The following is a 22,041-nucleotide window of genomic DNA, read 5'->3' as shown; positions in this document are numbered from 1 at the left end:
GTTCTGATATTGGGAGAAGAATAAGTTCTGATACTAGTAAAAGGATAAGTTCTGGTGAACATCTGGAACTTGATGAAGAAATTTCAAAGAAATTATTTCTTAAAGAAAATCCAGGAATGGACTTTGAGAGTCTAAAGGAAGAAGAAGCTAGATTCAAAGCAGAAAGTGTCAAGACAAAATCTAAAGCTTCTGTTGTTGAAAAGAAACTTCCAAAGCTTAAGGGTATTGTGATAAAGGAAAGAACAAATTTTGAGGCAACCAAAGCTAAATCACAAGTGGAAGTAGATCCAAGGTCCAAGGGCAAAGAAAAAGTTGATGAACTTGTAAGGGTTTATATGTCAGTCATGGATGAAGAAATAATTGATGAAGAAGATGCTAGTCTTACTCTGATGAAAAAGAAGATTTCTCAAACAACCTCTGACATGGCTCATGTTGTTCAGAGTCAAGATGTAGTAAGTTTTGATATAACAGTGAAGCAAGCAACCTCTGACATAGCTCAAGTTGACTTGATATCAGAAGTTAAGGAAAAGGAAACCTCTGATATTGCTCATGTTAAACCTTCAAAGATACTCCTACCAGGATTCATCAAAGCTAAACAGACTCAACTTTTGAAGACTACAACAAGTGGTTTTGAAGCAAGAGTTGTTACATGAAAGGAAGCAAGAGATAAATCTGGATTGGGTAGTTCTGATGAAAAAAGATACACAACACTACCAATGATCCAACTTCCTTAAGTGAACCAGGAGTAGGAGCAACTCCTGAAAGATTGAATCAACTTGAATCTGTACAAATGGTTTACCATTCTGTTTTGAAAGAACACATCATGTTATATTTTATGACAGATGGTAGGGTATTCCAGATCAGGAAGAATGTTATTCCATTGAAGTATTTTGAAGAACTGGAACATGTTCTATTTTTACTTCAAGTGAAAAATAGATCTACAAATGGTGCTGCTAATTATTTAAAATCAAATATTCAAAGACAGAAGAGGCTTTACTCTGTAAAGTCTGATAGCCCATACTTTCCCAAGTACAAAGATCACAAAGGTGATATTGTTGAAATGAAGCCTAACACTGCTAAGATCATAACTACTTTTCTGGGTTATAAGGCTGTGAAATTCAATCTAGAGTCTGACAAGGCATATCTGATCAGACTAGACCAGTACATAAGAAAAGCTAAGATAAATGATCTCAGAGCAGCTATTTTTCAAACTGGTAAAGATACAGCTGAATTGAAAAATGCTAAAAGGAGGATGATTAATGAACTTGAATATGCTGAGAGATATCTTTTGAAGAATTATCTCAGAACAACTCCTGACATCATAGAGATCAGAAATTGAAGCCAATTTGAAGATCTACAACTGCTTAAATTCTGAAGTCTATACAGACTGAAGCAGATATCAGACTTTAAGGATGGTAAAGCTACAAGGACTGTAAGTTGTAGTTATCTAGTCAAATTATCATGCATTTGTACTTAATGTTTTTAACATCATCAAATATCTGTTAAACTTGTATATTATGCTAATTTACTAGTTGGGGGAGATTGTTAGATATATTTGAGATGTCATGTCTAATATGATTTGTGTTTAGTTTTCAGATCTTACTTAACAGGACAAATCAGTACTTAACTGGAAATCAGTACTTATACTGAAGTCAGGACTTAAGATATCAGAACTTAAGTTATCAGAATTTAAGTTATCAGGAGATATTTATCAGGAGATAATATCAGGACTTAAGGAGACTTTCAGATAAGGAAGGCGGCTGATTGAAAGGAAAGAAGATCAAGACAAACGCAAGAAGAGATATGCATGAAGAAGGAATTCTATGAAGAATAGAATACTTGGAAGAAAAGATAACTGATTGATATATTTTAGGAAGCAAAATTATATTCAATATCAATTAGAAGATTATCTTGTAACTATGTAGTATATAAACACAGCCATAGGGTTTACACTATATGTGTTATCATAATTGAGTTTATTATTCATTGTAACCCCAGTAGCTCTCGTGATAATTTGTTCATCACTGAGAGAGGACAATTCCATATTGTAACAAAGTTTATTGTGTTGAATAAAATCTGTGTTCAGTTACTTGTGTTCTTAATTCAATTTGATTGTAGTAAACACTGTATTCAATCCCCTTCTACAGTGTGTGTGACCTAACAATTTATTATTTTTAGAGGTTTATAAAATTCAGAAATTAATATTTTATTAGTTATTTAACTTTAAATGATTTTCTGATCTCCTTTAATTGTAAATCAGTATTTAATTCCAGAATACATCAAAAATCATAAAAAAATTATTTTATTAACTATTGAATATTTTTAGAATTTTAAAATTATTTCGGTAATTTTTTGGCTTGTATTTAACCGCACGTTTGTTCGTTAAATCGTAAAATACGGGTATAGTGTGCGAGTGAGAAACAATTTAAAAATTACGAAAGTTTTATTTTGTTTTTTTTTAATTATTACGAGAGTGTCTAAAATTAATTTAGTATTTTTCAGATTATTGTCACCCACAAATTATTCGTTAAAATGCAAATTAATCGGTACGTGGCAGTTGCAGAACAGAAAGAAAACAACAAAAGAAAAAGAAATATATATATATATATATATATAAACACACACGCGTGCACCCTGTTTTACCCCCCCCCTTTCGACCCGGTTCCTCATCTCTCTCCCTCGACCCTAATTTCTCTCTCAATCTCTCGCTATCTCTCTCTATCTCTCTCTTTAATCCTCTCTCCCTCTCTCCCTCAACATCAATCTCTCCTACCCCTCTATTCTTTTCCCCATTTTCTGGTTGAGCCGCCGTGATTATTTCCGGTCGCCGCCTCTGTTTCCGGCCATCTGTTTCCGGTTGGTTTTGCCTGTGTGCTTTGCTTTGCTCCTGTTTATTCAATATATAAACGTATGTGTATATATATATATGTGTGTGTGTGTGTGTGTATGTGTAAAGTTGTGTGTGTGTGCGCGCACGTTATTGGGTGTGTGTGCGCGTTTGTACCGCAGTTGTGGCGGTGTGTGTGCCGCAGTTGTGGCGGCGTGTGTGCAGCGCGTATGCGTGTGAGGTGCCCTGTGTTGTGATTGTGATTTTGTTCAGTATTATTTTTAATTCGAATAATTAATTTAATTACAGGGATTATTTGACTCATTTCATGATAATAAAAATAATGATTTTTGCGCAGGAAAATAATATGATGAATCGATGAAATTCGTGTTGGATCCGTTATAAACGGGAACCCGCGAATTTTATCGTCGTCGGCGATGAGCTTCGCGAGCCGACGGTGGACTGTGATGATATAATCTGAGTCCTACGAATAAAAACATAAAAATACAAATAATAATAATTAATAATTAAATTTATGTCGGTGATTGGAATTCTGGAATTGGGATTGTTGATTGTGAAATTGGAGTAATTGTTGAATTGTTAACGTCGAATTCTTTCGACGGGTAGGCCGATAAACAAAGGAGACGCTGCCCGATTTTCGGAAAATTAATTCTAAAAACACGGGAACGTAACCTATAAGACGTCGAATAACCATATATAATTATATTATATGAACTTAATTGCGGTTGAGACAAGATAATTTATAGACGATCGATTACCCTGTTTTTCAAAATGACGAGTATACGTATTTTCCGAAAAATAAACACCAAACTGAGTTTCGAAGATGTGAACCATAATTGCTATGTGTATTTCAGTAATACATATATATATGAGTTGGGTTATGAAATCATATAGGTATAATATGATAGTGGTGTTATGTCAAGCTAGACGATTATCTGAACTAAGGTATTTTAACCCTGTAGGTCCTAGTCGGAAGACCCGAGATTTGACATTGGACTAGGAATGATCCGGTGATTAATTATCAGACTCAACAAGATTCCAATCGAAGGACATGAAGGATGGGATTGTATCCAAAATAGGATAGTGGTTTGACGATAAAGCCAAACGTTCAAGGCAATTCAAAAGTCAACCGATAATAGTGGTTAAAAGCTTCTCGAGGCAAGTATTCCTAAACTTTCTTTTAAAATACTGCAAATATTTCTTCATTCCTATTCTAAGTTCAGAATAGTTAACTGTTTTATATTTCGCTGCAATTACTCTCATTATGTCAGTTCTTTTCATTATTGTTCCTATATTATCGATTGTTCTCTTGAGCAAATACCCATTCTTTCGGGTTATTTGCGAACCCTGAATTGGGATGTTTTGAAATCAAAATAATTTGACATCAAAATACTCTACGGGCTGGATAGTAATGTATGGGATTAAGTGTTCTTAATCCTAAGGACCAGGACATAACCGGATCCTTGAGATGGGCCATAGAGCCTGGGTACCCGACTGGATCTATATATGGAGATATAGATCTGCACTGTATCCTGGATGATCAGCAGGATATAGATATGAACTAGTGTCCAGTCTAATTTGTTGTTGATCGCCATTAACGACATTCTCTCTCGAAAGTTCTATGATTCCAAAACGGGACAAAACCCTGATTCAGGAGATGAATCTGGGAATCGCTTGTCACTTTTGGATTTATAATTAAAGGCTGGTAACAACCAACGTTTATTCGCTCAACTCCCTCAAATAAATAGAATTGTTAAAAATTGTTTAAAGATTTTTTCCGGAAATTTTCCTTTGATATTAATGCTTGAAACTCAAATTATATACTTGCTGGGCATTTTTGGCTCACTCTTGCTTTGTAAATTCTCATATCTTTCAGAAGCAGATAAGGATAGAAGTGAATAGCTTTCGTTAGATAGCAGAAGTTAGAGAAATCTCCACCGCGAAAGGACAAAGATGTTAGAAAAATATGACAAGGACATTAGCATAAAGGTACTTACACTCGTATTGTAGTTGCTGTGAATTGTAGAAGGTTAGATTCTTATTTTATACCATAACCTGTAAACGATCCGGATTCAAGGGGTTAATTGAATATTATTTTATTTCATGTAAAGATTGTTTAGTGACACCAAATCTTGACCCCAGATTTGGGTGGTTACAGACAACACCTTGTCAAGGTGCCTTTGTTTGATTTGTTTATATGGTTTGTCTGTCAATATGAAAGGATCTCTTAGAGTAACCTCTACTCCTGTTTGAATCTTCTCTTCGTCAGAACCTAATCCAGCTCTATCTCTAGGTTGCTTGGCTTTCAACCCAAATGTAGCAAGTTGATAAATCATGAGATTGGATTTTGGTTCAACTGGAGTAGCTTTCTTCCATAACAGCTTCTTCTTATCAACAATTATCATTTTATCCAAATCAACTTGAGCATTGTCAGTAGTTGATGTCTTGATAGCTTGATTAGAATTTGTTGTTTCTTCTGTACCTTCCTGTCCTTTATTCTGAATAACAACTTGAGCAGTGTCAGAGGTTATTTTAGAATCTTCAATTATCTTTCTTCTTTTCAGAATTTGAACAATTTCATCTTCAACAAGATTATCATCAGTTACTTGAACCATTTTACACACTGGTTTCATCAGATCTTGAGAAGTTTTCAAGTCCAGTGACTTGGTTGATTCATAAATTTTTCCTTTCCATTTGTCCTTGGGATCACTCTCAGTCTGTGATCTAGTCTTGAACTTTGAAGTTTCAGAATTTGACTTTTCCTTGATCACAATGCCTTTTTCCTTAGGCTTTGGAGGTTTCTTTGCATCAAAAGCTTTAGACTTAGGATTTGTCTTTTCAGCAGCAAATCTAGCTTCTTCCTCTTGAGAGTTTCTAAATCCATTCCCGGATTGTGTTTCAGAAATAATCTTCATGCTATCTCCTCATCAAGTGTCTGGATTTTTAGATCTTTGTAATAAGAAGTAGTCTGCTTCCCCCTTAACTTCAGAGTTTGCAAAAACTTCTGAGAGTCTTCAGATCCTGACTGAATCAGAATATCAGAACTTGACATCAGACTTTGCTTATCACCACTTGACTTCAATCTTTGAGCATTCACAGCATCAGAACTTGACTTGTTATGAATAAAAGATTTTCCTTGAACTTTTCTTTGACCTCTGCTCTTTTCAGAGTTTTCCTGGTCATCACCTTTATCATCCTTTTTCTTCAGTTCTTGAGTAGGTGAGCATTTGGACTGAACTACCTTCTCCCCCTTTTTGGCATCATTAGGAAGTAAGAGAGAAAGAAGAAGTTCAACTGAAGATTGAATGTCATCCAATTGAGCTTTCTGAGAAGCTTGATTAGCCAGAACCTCAACAATTTGGGCCTGTTGCTTCTCTTGAGTTTTCTCAATGGCTGCAACTTTTTCAGAAATAGGTCTGATATACCTGTTCTTGTCAAGCTTGATCTGTAGATTGAACTTATCAGCTTGTTCCCTGAGTGTATCAACCTTTTCATGAGTAGAAGTATGTAGACCTTGAAGATGTTTTGTAGACAGAGCTGTGATCTTGAGTTGTGTCTTGAAATTAGCATTTGTGAGCAACTCATCAGCTTTTGCAATATGCTCTGTCAGAATTTTAGAACATGGAATAAAATTTGATTCATTCCACTTCTTGGTCCACTCAACACCTCTCTGAGTATCCTCCCAAGGAATAGGTGCTTCCTTTTCAACAAATTTCTTCACCAATTCTTCCTTGCCCAGAGTAGGTACTAGAGTCTCAACAGAAACACTTTCATCAGAACTTGAGGAAGACTCATTCTATTCTGATAGCTCAACAGTGTGTGAAGCAACTGGAGATTCAGGAATACCATCATCTAAATTCTGATCAGTAGAATTTATCTCCAGAGCTGGTGTCTTTGATGTAGATGGAGCTTCCAGATAAAGAACTTCAGGTATATTCAAATTATGAATATCTATTTCAGAATTATCAGTTTGTTCTTTAGCATCATCTATAGCTTTAATAGGAGAGACATGAGGGGTAACAACTGTGTCATTGCAGTGTCTTTGGCTTGAGCTGGAAGGGCTTCAATGATAATTGGTTCTTGTGAGATCAGAGATTCATGATCCCCTTCCCCAGCTTCTTCAGTATCTTCTGATATAGCCTTAGCCAAATACCTCTTAGCCTTCATTTTCTACAATCTCCTTGCCAATGAAGGAGTTGCTTCAACAGCATCAGAATTTACAGATTTCCTTTTCAAAGTATCAGAACTTTGAGCTGCTTTCTCTTTCTGAGAAGTAACATCCTCAGCTTCAATTATCACAGGTTCAGATGCATGAAATCGTGCTTCAATTATTTCCTTAAATCATCAAAATTTATTATTGACCATTATTGAATCAAAACATTCATCACAGGATAAAGTTAAAAAAAAATGATGAAGTAAAGATTAACAAATTGCAATTAAAACATGCACAGTCACATAATTTGAGAAACAAAGACCAAATCTTGCAATTTAAAGGAAATTTCATTAATATTTCAGATGAGTACATTTCATGAAATTTATCAATTACATGCAAAATTTACAAGATAGTCCTATTCTAAGATTCTTAACATCAACAGCCTTAGTCCTAGTCTAAGAAGACCTATCAACTAGCTCCTTCTGCTGCAGACAAAGAGCACTGCAAGATGGATGATCCATTCTTGTTGATGGAGAGCTTCTCTCCATTCCTCTTCCAACCGATCAAGATGGAGATGGTATTCCATCGAAAAGAACAAGAGGTCTGTGTGAACCTCTTGTGGAACTGAGTTCCAGAGCTCTTCAGGAATAGTGGTGACATGCCACTCCTGTTGCCAATCATCACAACTCAACTCGATGTTGAAAATTTCATAGTTCAGGAACAAGTTGAAACGAACCATTTTTGTTGACGAGAATAAAAAGAGAGTGAGTTTGTGAGAAAAAGAAAGATGTTTTGGCTGGAATGAATAGTCGGTTTAAAAAGCCAATAGAATACCAAGGGACGCGAGGACTGGTTAACAATTACAAGTAAAAATAATGATCCCTCGACTCCTTAGACTGATGTGTAATAATAACAGTCAGTAAAAGATCTAAAGCAAGAGTTAATGGGCACGGGAAATAAATAACAATTACTGTGCACATACAGTTTTTCAAGACATACACGTTAACCACTAACCCATAATAATTATGACTGTTTTTATCTCACCCAAATTTATTCAGATTTAAATATGACTGTTTCAGATTTTACCACAAATAAGTCAAGTAAAGAAAAATGCCACGTAAGCATCAAAGATTCCATCAGGATTTAATATCAGAACTTAACTTATATCAGATTTTAACAGTCATCAGAACATGGCTTCTGTACTCAAAAAGTGAATATCTTTTTTTTTGTGATTCTTCATACAAATACTGACTTGTTTTCTTCAGAGTTTAATCATCAGAACTTCCATCAGAATTTATCCTCAGAATTTATGCCAATGACACTTAACTATTTGTCAAAAATAACTTAATCACCACAGTAATTTTCATCATTCATATGGAGTGAAAGTGTGTGCATTCTGCAAAATATCAGATAAAGATTAAAGTCTGATCAACTTAGTACATCTTAGAAATAAGGCATAACTAAGAAAAATGCTTAAAATCTTTCATCAGTCATGATGTCTACTATAGAACAAATTTATGCATGAGTCCACCTCAACTGGTTGTGCTCATTTTATGCATCTTTTGAAATTTCTTTTTACAGTGGCTTCGCAGTGTAAGTGAGTCACGACTGCTTATCAGAATTTATGTTGTTATCAGAGTATTTCTCCAGTAATCATAGAGTGTGAAAAGTCACCAATAATTTTTTTTGCTTTTCTAATGCATATTACTTAATACCAGCAATGCACTTGGGTCTTCCCTTCCACATTTTTACTCTAGATCTCAAAGGAGTACCTGACTTTTATTCTTTTCTTTTCTTTTCTTTTCTTTTGATAAGTGAGGCTTATCAGCACTTAGTTCATTCTTAAGATTTACTGACATCAGAATTTGACAGATAAGAAATAAGAATCTAGTTTGTGACTTAGTAATAAGATACGCAAAGTAAACTTGACTAAGCTCAATATCAGAATCTGCTTGTGTTAATGAGTTTCCACATAAACAACTAATTCAAACATGGGATTTCTAGTATGTTAAAGACTACTAGGTCAGCATCTAGCACAGTTATCCTCACTGGATTGAATTGTCACAGAACATTCAAAACACTATCAGAGTTTAAAGATCCACATCAGATAACAATCAGCATTTAATGAATTTTCAAATTAAGCACAGATTATATATAGATAATATAATCTGTAAACACTGATCATAAAGTCTGATGCATGAAAACAAAAACTAAGCAGATTTAGAGAAAGAACCCGAAACCATTCCAAGTTCATTTACCAATCTTATAAAAGTAGCTTCTCATAGTGGTTTTGTGAAGATATCTGCTAGTTGTTGATCTGTTGGAATAAAATGCAATTCCACTGTACCTTCATCCACATGTTCCCTTATGAAATGGTACCTAATGCTGATGTGCTTTGTCATTGAGTGTTGAACTAGATTACCAGTCATAGCAATAGCACTTTGATTATCACAGTAAATAGGGATTTTAGAAAATTCTAACCCATAATCTAGTAACTGATTCTTCATCCAAAGAATCTATGCACAACAGCTTCCTGCAGCAATATATTCTGCTTCTACAGTTAATGTAGAAATTGACTTTTATTTCTTGCTAAACCAAGAAACCAATCTGCCTCCAAGAAATTGACAGCTTCCACTAGTGCTTTTCCTGTCTATTTTGTATCCTGCAAAATCTGCATCTGAGTAACCAATTAGCTTAAAATCTGATTCCCTAGAATACCATAATCCTAGATCAGCTGTACCCTTAAGGTACTTGAATTTTTTTTTCACAGCTAATAAGTAAGGTTCTCTTGGATCAGCCTGAATTCTTGCACAAAGACATGTAGCATACATGATATCAGGTCTACTTGCAGTTAGATAGAGTAAGGAGCCAATCATACCTCTGTAGTTAGTAAAATCTACTGATTTACCAGTATCCTTATCTAACTTGGTTGCAGTTGCCATGGGAGTGGATGCAGTTGAACAATCTTGCATTCCAAATTTCTTCAGTAAATTTCTGGTATACTTGGATTGACAGATAAAAGTGCCTTCTTCAGATTGTTCTGAGTTCTCCCATCATACTCATTTGATATCTTGACTGCATTAGCTTTGCAAACTTCTCACACAGTTTGGAATTAGTAGAACTAAATATGATATCATCAACATATATCTATACCAAAAGTAAGTCCTTTCCATGGTTGAGGTAGAATAAAGTCTTGTCAATTGCGCCTCTGTGAAATCCACTTTCCAGAAGGAATTGAGCTAAAGCCTCATACCATGCTCTTGGAGCTTGCTTAAGGCCATAAAGTGCTTTGTCAAGCCTATAGAAATGATTGGGAAATTTAGGATCTACAAAGCCTGGAGGTTGTTCAACATATACCTCTTCTTCCAATTCTCTATTGAGAAAAACACTTTTTACATCCATTTGAAAGACTTTAAACTTCTTGTGAGCAGCATAAGCCAAAAAGATCCTTATGGCTTCTAATCTAGCAACTGGTACAAATGTTTCATCATAATCAATACCCTCCTGTTGAGAGTAGCCTTTAGCAACCAGTCTTGCTTTATTCCTTGTAATTATGCCAGTTTTGTTTTTGAACACCCATTTTGTACCAACAACTGATCTGTTCTTTGTTCTTGGCACTAGGGTCCAGACTTTATTTCTTTTAAATTCATTTAACTCTTCTTATATTGCTTGCACCCAATTAACATCTTGAAGAGCTTCTTCCACTTTCTTTGGTTCAGTCTGAGATAGAAAAGAATGATAAAGACATTTATTTGAAGTTGTGGTTCTAATTCTGACACCTGCTTCAGGATCTTCAATAATTAAATCAGGTGTATGTGCTTTGGTCCACTTCCTTGCAGATGGAAGTTGATCTCTAGAACTGGATCCTCCCCCATGATTTGAATTTGATTTTTCAGGAGTTGAAGAATCAGAGCTTCCAAAATTACAGAATTTGGCTCATCAGAACTAGATAAATTTGATCTTGAAGAGCCAGTGACAGGTTCTGATGCTTCTCGAGAGTCTTGAGATGTTGTAGGTTCTTCAGCTTGCTCCCCCTGGACAGGTGTATTTTCCTTTGGAGTTATTACCACAGTTTCAACGACATCAGGACTTAATCCATCAGAACTTAAAGGATCAGAATTTAAGTCATTAGAATTTCCAGAATCAGAATTTAAATCTTCACTCTCAAATCTCAGCTAATCATGATAATCGAAATCTTCAAGTCCAGTAATCTTCTTATCATCAAAAGAGACATTGATAGATTCCATGACAACTCTTGTTCTTAAATTGTAGACTCTGAAGGCTTTTGTGGAAAGTGGATATCCAACAAAGATTCCTTCATCAGCTTTTAGATCAAATTTTGACAGCTGTTCAGGATGAGTCTTAAGAACAAAACACTTACAACCAAATACATGAAAGTATTTCAGATTTGGCTTCTTTTTCTTCACCATCTCATATGGTGTTTTTCCATACTATGTTATAAGTGTAACATTTTGTGTAAAACAAGTAGTCTGCACAGCTTCAGCCCAAAAATAGGTTGGTAGCTTTGCTTCATCAAGCATTGTTCATGTAGCTTGAATCAGAGTCCTGTTCTTTCTTTCTACAACTCCATTTTGCTGTGGAGTTCCAGGTGCAGAAAATTCTTGTTTGATTCCATGATCTTTGCAGAACTCTTCCATGATTAAATCCTTGAACTCAGTGCCATTATCACTCCTTATTATTTTAACAGAATCTTTGATCAATTTATCCAGCTGTGCCAATTCCATCTTTCTTCAATTGATGCTCCACTTAACAGACAGATTGCAGAACCATCAGTACTTGTTGAAAGTCTGGCTTCATTAATGTTACCATGTCTGTAACCTTTCAGAACCACTTTGCCTGTTGAATTACTTATAACTTCACAGTGTTCTTCAAAGAAATCCACATGATAACCTATGTCACAGATTTGACTTATACTCAACAGATTATGTTTAAGTCCTGAGACTAGAACTACTTTTTCAATGATGACATTCCCAAGATTGATATTGCCATATCCCAGAGTTTTTCCCATGTTGCCATCTCCATAAGAAACTCCTGGGCCAGCTTTCTCCACAAAGTCTGATAGCAGGGCTTTATTTCCAGTCATATGTCCTGAACATCCACTTTCTAGAACTAGGATGTTCTTCCTGTTGCCCTGCAATCACAAAGACCACTAATGGTTAGTTTTAAGGACCCAGACTTGCTTGGATCCTTTGGCCTTTTTAAGTTTGTTAACATTTGCAGCGTATTTAACATCAGAGTTTATGCTAACATTTTTCTTATCAGTATTAACAGCATCAGACTTTGCATCATACTTTACACTAGAAGGAATTAAAGCAACTTTCTTCAAAGAAGGTTTTATCTGATAATAATCATAGTACAAACTATGATATTCCTTACAAGTATAAATGGAATGCCATATACTACCACAATGAAAATAAGGATTTTATGGCTTAAACCTAACAGACTAACTCTTAACTCCTGACTTAGAAGGTAAGGAGTTTATATTCTTATTCTTCCTGCAAAAAGAAGCCAGATGGTTAGAGTTTCCACAGCTATAGCATTTCTTTCTAGGAGCATTAGGAACATGCATATAATTGTTGCTTTATTCACTCCTTCCTTTCCATTCCTATTTTTCCTAGCTGCCTTTACCTTGTTTACAGTGGTAATCTCTTTCATCTTATGTTAAAGCTGCTTCTTTGTCATTAAGCCTATGTTAACTTCAGTTGGTTTATCCTGTTCTAATTTGTCAGAAGTTGACTATGCTATCACTTCAGTCTCAATATCTTTCATCTTTTCATAATCAGACTTTACAGTTTTAGCTACAAATTTAATAGGATTTACCTTTGGCTTAGTAGTCTGTTTAACAATAATTGGCTTAACTTGTTCAGTTCCTTTTTCACTTTTCTCATCTCCATAACCTAAGCCCTCTTTCCAGTTCCCACTACTTAGTATATTCTGAGTTGTTCTGCCAGAGTTAGTCCAAGTCCTAATAATCTCTCTCTCCTTTTCTGACTCAGTTTTTAGAGATTTATTCATTTTTAGCACTTCATCTCTAACATAGAAAGCATCATCTCTATCCTTCTGAGTTTGATGGAACATAACTAACTTTTTTTCTAAATAATCATTCCTCTTTTAAAAAGCAAGATTTTCAGAATTTAATCTTTCACATGTTAAAGTTTGATCTCTATAGCTAATAAACATGGTTTTAAGATATAATCTCAACTCAGTAATATCATCAGTATGAAAGGCATAAGTTGTTTGAGGTACCTTTAACTCAGCAGCATCAGAACTGCTATCAACATTTGCCATCAAGGCATAGTTCTCCTCATCTTCAGAATCTGAAGTGTCTGTCCAGCTTTTCTTCTTTGTGACAAGAGCCTTGCCTTTGTCACTCTTTACTTTCTTGCAGTCAGGAGATATGTGGGCTTTCTCACCACAGTTGTAGCATTTGACATTTGAGTAATCTCCTCTGTCAGACTTTCCTCCTTTGCCTTCAGATTTTCTGAAGCCCTTCTTATCAGAACTTCTACCTTTCCTTGAAAACTTCTTTCCCCTTCTGAATTTCCTGTAGGCTATCTTTGTAATACCCTTCACCATAAGAGCACACAGCTTCATCATCTCTTTATCAGCATCTACGTCAGGTAGACTTTCAGTTTCTAAATCATCATCATCAGAACTTGATGATTCTGAATCAGACTTTATGATGAGAGCTTTTCCTTTTCCTTTCTTTGAGACAGCCACTTTGGGGGATTCCTCCTCAGCATTAAGAGCACTTGTTCTTGACTTTCTCCCATGTCACTTGCTTCTTTGATCCATCTCAAGTTCATAAGTCTTGAGCATTCCATAAATTTCATCAAGAGTAGTTTCATCAAGAGCATAGTTATCTCTTATAATAGTAGCTTTCAAATCCCAACTTTCAGGAAGAGCTAAAAGAAATTTTAGATTTGAATCTTCAATGTCATATTCCTTGTCCACCAGTGACAGATCATTCAAGAGTTTAACAAACCTGTCATATAAGTCCGTTAATGACTCATCACTTTTTGAGTCAAAGTGCTCATACTCTTGAGTGAGTATAGTCCTCCTATTTTTCTTGATTGCATCAGTTCCCTAACACCTTATTTCCAAAGCATCCCATATCTTCTTTGTAGTCTTACATTGAATTACCCTATTTGACATGACATTATCAATGGCACTATGCAACAAATGCCTTACCTTTGCATCCTTGGCAATATATGAGATATCTTCAGCCGTGTATTCACTTTTCTCCTTTGGTATGGTCTTTGTTGACTGATCTGCAACTACAACAGAGAGCTTGGTTGGCTTATGCGGTCCTTCATAAAGTCTGTCAAGGTATTCTGGATCTGTAGCTTCCAGAAACATAGCCATCTTCACTTTCCATATGGGATACTCAGAAGGTCTCAACATGGGAACCCTGATAGTCTTATATCGACTATGGGTTTGAGTCTTTGGAGTTTCTTCAGTTTTGGCGGGCTTGGTTGGATTTTTTGCTTCTTCAGACATGATTATTTTGGATCTTTACTGTATGTGTGTTAACGGATGAGCTCTGATACCACTTGTTAGGTCACACAATACTGTAGAAGGGGGTTGAATACAGTGTAGAATACAATCAAATTGATTTAAAGCACAAGTAAAAGAAAATAGATGTATTCGATATAATAAACTCTGTTACAATGGAACTGTTCTCTCTCAATGATGAACAAATATCACGAGAGCTGCTAGGTTACAATTGTATGATCTTCTCGATGATCGTAACTCTTATAGAGTAAACCTATGTCTGTGTTTATATAGACACACAGTTACAAGATAACTTTTAATTGATATAGAATATAATTCTGTCTTCTAAAATATATCAACCAGATATCTTATATAATTCTTCTAGTCCTCTAACTCTTTCCATGCATATCTTCTTCTTGTATTAGTCTCGATCTTCTTTCCTGTAAATCAGCTTCCTTCCTTAACTGTTAGTCCTCCGGTACTTAAGTTCTGATATCCATCTTCTGATATTATCTTCTGATAATCTAAGTCCTGATATCCTTAAGTCCTGACTTCCAGTAAGTCCCGATTCCAGTAAGAAGTGATATTTCCTGTTAGTTAAGATCTGAAAACTAAACATGAAACATATTAGACATGACATCTCAAATATATCCAACATGCTAAGGTATATTTATTTTGCTTTGTTTGTATTTTTCTTGAGAGTGGCGATTTAATTGTTTAATGTGATGTGGATGTCGTTCTTAGTTGTTTATTTGTTTGATCTTTGTATTTTTAAAAACTTTATAGCTAGGGGTGCAAAGAAACTGATTTCATGGAAAAGATTAAAAAGGTTATATGGTCCATGAGTATAGATATTGATGAGTTTGAAGAAGGTTGGAAAGCAATTATGAAAGAATTCAAGTTAGAAGATCATGTTTGGTTGTCTGATATGTATGATATGAGAGAGTCATGGATCCCTGCATATTTTCGTGATAAGCCAATGCATGGTTTAATTCGGACGACGTCTAGATCTGAAAGTGAGAATTATTTTTTTAGTCATTTTCATCAAAATGGCAGTACATTATCAGAGTTCTATATTCACTTTGAATGTGCCATAGATAAGCAACTTAACGAAACAAAAAGGTTGAATCATGAATCTACATCAGGTAAACCAACTACTGTTACTAAATTCTTCCTTGAAGATGATGCCGCAGAGTTATACACGCATGAAATTTTTTACAAAGTGCAAGATGAAATTGTGGCAGCTCGTGATGATATGCGAATTCAAACTATTGGTCCGGAGATAAATGGCATTAAGTGTTATGAAATGAGAGATGTCAAAATGAAAGACATGATTTTTAAGGTAATTTTTTAGTTCATGTAATTTTTGTGATTAATCTATATCCAGTCAATTTTTTTTCTCTTATCAGTGATTAATCCATTTCTTTTGGTGATTTTTTTATGATTTGTTTAGTTTTGCATTGTAACTCTTTGTTTTGTGTTTTAGGTTGAAGTCAGTAAGACACATGTTAATTGTTCTTGTAAGAAGTTCCTTTTGTGCGACATTTTATGCAGACACGCGTTTTGTGCTCTTAATCATTTTGAAGTGTTCAAGATACCTAGGTGACTTGTTCTTAATCGCGGGATGAAAAATGCTGAAAGTAAGCCTTCGTCACAAGTTGTTGTTTCAAATGAAGTTCTGAATATGGAGATTGTATCTGCGGAAGTTACAAATATATGGTTTAATTTCCATAAGTGTGTGAATAACGCAGGGAGTGATCTTACTAAACTCGAGCTAGTTAGAAAAACAATCACAGATTTACATTCTTCTCTGGGTGATGATGATTCTGTTTCTACCAAAAAAGATTTTTTGGCAACTTTGATAGGTAAGCAGCCAGATGGAGAAATTACAATTCATCCACCTCTCCAGTGTAAAAACAAAGGTTCCGGTCTAAAGAGGCTTCTTAGCGAAAGGGTAAAAGCCATAGTGAAAGTCAAGAAGAGGAAAAGGTAGTGCTCATTATGTCTTTCGTATGTGCACGATAAAAGAGGTTGTCCAAAAAAGAAGCAATTTGCGGCTTGTTCCAAAAAGAAGAAACGCCTGGTTGTTTGATTGGAGCAACATTGACCTATTAATATACATTTTTAGATATCAATTATTTTCATTTTTTCGTAAGATGTTTTTGTGGAATATAAGTGTTTCATTTATGTAAATGACTTCATCGATATTAAAAATAGGTATGTTAAAATTTTTTCTAACAGAATGTTTTTGTGAAGTATATTTTTTTTTCTATATTTAGTTTTCTGAATTTGCAGAACATTTTTGTAATTTATCACTTATGTAAATGACATCTTTCTATTTTGACATTTAATATAGGTTTTTAGTACATTGTAATATTGGTGATTATTTCAGTTCTTTGTGGTGATTTTATGGAGTTATGTCTAATTTATCATAATCAACAATACCAAAATGACATGCATTATTAAAAGTTTAAAAATCTTTGTGGTGAACTTGCACAGTATGGTATCAACAGAACCAAAATAAAATGTTATCACAGTATAGTAAAAGAGATTATATTTTGTTGCATTTCAGTTTTAGTATCCAAGTGTTATAGTGAATGTTTTAAGTTTTCTCTTTGTACCTTTCCTATAATTTAAGCATATCATGTTCCAATATTTTATACATGACAAGATATATATGACCAAAAGTCCTATTATTAGAACTCCTCCAACATGAAAAGATGAGGGCTTTTTATCTTATGAGGCTAAAGTGAAATGAACCTTTCTCCTGGTGATTGGGGATCCTATCTCAGTACCAACTCAAGATATGCTTATTGGATGCCTGATTTTCCTGTACGAGCGAGATTCATCAGGCATCCTTTTAATTCATCCAGAAAAAATGATCACAAAAATTAAGTCAATATATATTTTGATTTTCATTTCATATTTATAGAAAATGTCAACATCTCGGATGATGAATTTAATTTCTCAATCTTTAAACCAGATCAATATTGAAGCAGTTTTAATGATATGAAATTGATTCACATTTCAGGTGTGTCTTCTTCTGGGGTGTCGTCATCTTGGAACAAAACCTTGCCTTTCATATCTTTCCTTCCGTGGATAGTTGCAATTTTTCCTTCACTTGCTGCAAGCACTATGTTCATCACTTTCTCTGATGCCTTTTTGTTGTATAAAATTTTTGCTTCATCCAGTATGTGGTGTCATTTTTCGTTGAGAGAAGATGTTAGAATGACGTGACAGTAGTTTGCACGAAGCTTTAACATTTGCGCTGATTGGGCAACCTGTTTAAAGAGTAAAACCAGAAAAAAACATTTCAGTTTAAAGAAAGAAAATACGACATTTCTCACAGTGATTATGTGTTTATGTAAGAAAACATGCTTACACTTTCAACTTTTAAATCAGTTATCCAGGTTTTTGGATCCCCTTTGTACGTTTTCATATGCCTGATCAAGAATATTTCACAATCCATGTAATTGCCTAGTGTTTGTCAGGGCATTACCATGTACTTAGGCGTGACCTTTTTCAATGAATGTGCAATGTACTCAAGCTTGTTTTCCATCAAGTAATTCACAAAGTGTCGGAGCTGCATTTTTATAATTAATGTTACACTTTCGATTTTAAGATTAGTAAAATTAAAGAGTTGATTTAAATAACAATCTAGTTTGATTTCAACTTACCAACATTTTAGGCTTTTGACTATACTGCTTTGAAGCAGTTCTCCCTCGCCTAATATTGTCAATTACTTCAAATACAGGTTTCTTTAAATTGAAGCTGATCAATTACATGTGTTCATATGCAAGCACCGGGAAAAATATCTGCATATTTTTATGTGTTAAACAGTTAAGTCTGTAGTTCCAAAATAAAAGTTCCAAAATAAAGAATATATTTTTTATGCATCAGAGACATACCAAATCAGCTTTTTCTATGCTTTTGCTTGGGTATCTTTCAAAATAATGCTTCATATCATTTTTAAAAAGTTCATATTGTGCTTCTCTAGTCTTTGTTTCATCCAAAGGTGCAATCTGGATATTTTTGAGATTCTCAAGTTAATACATTAATATAATTATCACAGAAGCTCTCAAGAAAATAACAATAATACACAAATGCTTACCGAAAGACCAATATCCATATAGAGACGCATTGGTGATTCTGTGGATTTATAATTTTCTCTAGCATTCATCAAAATTGACCATATATCGATAACAACACATGACAACTTTTCTTTTGGCTTTAGTGTCTTGAGCACTTCTGCGAAACATGTGTAATCCCCAGAGACAAAAACTTTCGCTCTGTAAATAATAAAATGATTAATGTTGTTCTTTTAGGTGATTAATGTCTAACATGTGGTGCTTTAGTTAATTTTGTGTAAGTGATTAGTGTATTCCAGTAGATGATTAATGTCTAACATGTAGTGCTTTACTTAATAATATATCTCATTATTAACTAGGACATATATTTTTTCAGTGAAAATAATGAGCAAGAAAATATAATCTCCGCCTACTAAAAGTACTCATTTATAAACTAAAAGTAATTCCATGTCCTGGTGTGACACTGATGAATTGATAATTAGGTGAGACACCTATGTGGTGCACTTCTAAGTAAATTAGTTGTGAAATCTTGGAGATTAAGATAAAATACTTTTAACTTAGCAGACAAGGAGGAAAATTGTGACAGAAAAGAAGAATTTTAATCATTTAAAAAGACTGTTTAATACAGCAATTAGAAGTATTAAGATGGGCTCCTGAGTGTAAGAATCACTTATTGTCACCTAAAATTGACATGCAGCTAGTATGAACCATTTATTTAGTGGAATTTAATAACGACCATTTTTAAGAGCTAGGATTTGAATATACTACTGATTATACTAGTTAGCTGCCATTAAGATATTATTTTATTGAAGAATATCAGGAGACTCGATGTACTAACTGTTAAATACTATCGTTTAAGAGATGCCGGTTAACATTATAACAGCCGGATTTATCATTGTCATTAACTGCATTGTTACATAATTAAAATAAATTTTGTGTAAGTGATTAGTATTGTTATTTTAGGTGATTAATGTCTAATATATGGTGCTTTAGGTAATTTTGTGTAAGTGATTAGCGTAATACAGTAGGTGATTAATATAATACAGGTACTGATTTGTAGAGACTTACGTGTCATCTATATTTTCATCAATCATCCACCTGTAGACGATAATTTCTTGCCTAGAGTAACTTGAATTGATGTCAATGTTTCTCTGTATGTATGATGACCGGAAAGCTTGTCCCACCTTGATCTCTCTTTTTGTCTTTTTGTCCAGTTCTTTTGGTGGCATTGGGTTTTTGTTTTCAATGTCGCTTCCATGTTCTTCCATCACTTCTTTGCAGACTTGACTTATTCCAAGAGAGAATGACGAATAAAATTGATCTTCATAATCTTTTTCAATCTCCAACATCCCTTCGGGAGATTTTAACCAATCTATAATGTCCAGATAGTCATCATGATCTGGTGGTAATTCACCTTTTTCAACTTCAGTAACTGTATCAAAGGGAGCTTGCTCTTCTTGACATGGAAATATTGGAATGCTGTCATTTTTATGAAAATCATCTTCATAACTCTCACTATCCATCCATTTATTTGCTTTGAACAAGCCTTTAATATTCATCTCGATTTCATCAATTTTCTCGTCATTTGGATGCAATTGTTTTGCTTTTTCCAATTCAGATTCATATTGACTCTTGGCTTCAAATAATTTCATGTTTGCCTCTATCAATGAAGTTGCCTTTATACTAAGTGTGTTCCACCAATCCGGAAGAATAAATTACATTGTTATATATGGTGAAATCTATTGTGTGTGGTGGTTAGTTTGACAATGCTATGATAGTATTTAAATAAAAAAAATGAACTAATATACCTCAGGTGCTTCGTTCTGTCCATTAACATCTTCTACATCGTCTTTTCCCATTTGGGCCACTCGCGTCTCAATTTCTGAAATACCATTTTCCTAAACGAAGATGTTAAAAGTTAGCCATATATAAACCTATATGGTTAATTATCTGTCTTATGGTAGTTAAGTGTGTTTATGGTGGTTTTGTGTGACATTGTGATGATCAATTAAAAAAAAGAATTAAATGCATGAATATACCTCATTTGGCTTGTCATTTATGTTCTGTCTATTATTGAATCCTGTATCTTCGTTTTCATTTTCAGGTTCTTCTTCCTCATTTTCTGTATAAGCTTTTCTCTAAACATGCAAAAAAAATTTGTTAGGAACAAATTACATTGGATAATACACAAATGTGTGTACTGTACTTACCTTCCAAAATAATCTCTCATTTTATTCCAATTCTTCTATTGTTGCCAAATTCAAAATTACTCCAGAACCAAATGCATTGTCTTCAGCTTCCATCACTTCCCTTTCCTTCAATTTCTCTTTTGTCCATCCTCTAAAAGCTGGATAAAGTCTTAGGACAAGTTTTTTGCCTTGAAATCAGACTCGATCAACGTACATTATTTGTCAAAAATGAACAACTGGTCAAATAATTTTTGTTAAAGTTCAAATTCTATCTACTTACATATAAACAGAACTTACGAGCAAAACAATCATTGGTCCGGTATAGAATAATGAAGATGTCCGCATCCACCTTTTTTTTGTGATCACTAAACTTTTTATCAAATATGCTGCCCAGTTATAATTGGCGCATTTGTCAAGGTTATCTTTGAAAGACAAAATCGTTTGGCTCACAAAATTATTAGTGTTTGATCGTATCAACACGTTTGTCATCACCACCTGAAAGTTCATCTTAAAAATTTTGTCAACCTCCCCTGTTTGTTTAATGCGATCAACCACTTCACAAGATTTTACCAAACTCTGGCCTTCAGTGACTGGGAACTGCGATCTCCAATTATCAATTCTTTCACTAATCATTTCATCATTTCCAAACTCAATTTCTGCTCCTCTACATGGCAGTCCAATTACATCGTGCACAACTTGCTCAGTGATTTCTATATCCCCCCCTTTTCAGTATTAATGTGCAACTTCTGTCATCAAATGCTTCAAGAACCTTATAAGCTAGCCTCTGGGGGATTTCCACCAACTCAAAATTTAAGAGACTCTCAAAACCAGCATCTCTAACCCATTGTTGTTTTTCATCTGACAGTGCATATATCATGTCAGTCAGCAACCTAGGGGAGTTGCGAATTTTTGCAATGTCATCATCCTGCACAACATACAAAGTTACGATCTATATGTTGTAATATATAGTTGTGATTTTAATGTGTATTCAATTAAAAAGTTCTCAAAATGGATACTGATTGTACCTTCTTTGCAATCTCAGTTCGTTGCTCAATTTTTCCTTTTGCTATTTTTCTTTCAGGTTTCCCTTTTACATTCCCCTTGAACACATTTACAAGTATTAAACATATTAATACTATTTTCATCCGATTTTATATATTTTAAAATTTATCAAATTTATAAAAAATTTATAATATAAAATTAATTACACTCATTTATATTCGCAACTATTTTTCTCTACACTAATTT

At 34.2% G+C, this 22,041-nt stretch overlaps 1 protein-coding gene and 1 long non-coding RNA gene across 2 annotated transcripts; one reads left to right on the top strand and one right to left on the bottom strand.

Annotated features, from left to right (window-relative positions):
- The first annotated feature begins 15,327 nt into the window (after positions 1–15,327).
- LOC141718816 (protein FAR1-RELATED SEQUENCE 5-like) lies at positions 15,328–16,122 on the top strand. Its single transcript, XM_074521197.1, has 2 exons — positions 15,328–15,858; positions 16,003–16,122. Exons 1-2 carry the CDS (start codon positions 15,328–15,330, stop codon positions 16,120–16,122), a joined length of 651 nt encoding a protein of 216 aa, XP_074377298.1.
- Positions 16,123–17,480: 1,358 nt separating this feature from the next.
- LOC141716845 (uncharacterized) lies at positions 17,481–18,797 on the bottom strand. The gene is made up of 5 exons (XR_012573387.1): positions 18,628–18,797; positions 18,425–18,538; positions 18,194–18,331; positions 17,899–18,099; positions 17,481–17,797 (listed from the first exon to the last, which is right to left on the bottom strand). It is a non-coding gene; the product is annotated as an uncharacterized LOC141716845 (long non-coding RNA).
- Between the last annotated feature and the right edge of the window lie 3,244 nt (positions 18,798–22,041).

This window comes from Apium graveolens, chromosome 4 (genome assembly GCF_009905375.1).
Source record: "Apium graveolens cultivar Ventura chromosome 4, ASM990537v1, whole genome shotgun sequence".
Taxonomy (NCBI): Eukaryota; Viridiplantae; Streptophyta; class Magnoliopsida; order Apiales; family Apiaceae; genus Apium; species Apium graveolens.
Note: the sequence above shows the minus strand (reverse complement) of the source record. Positions and strands in the feature narration are given on the sequence as shown.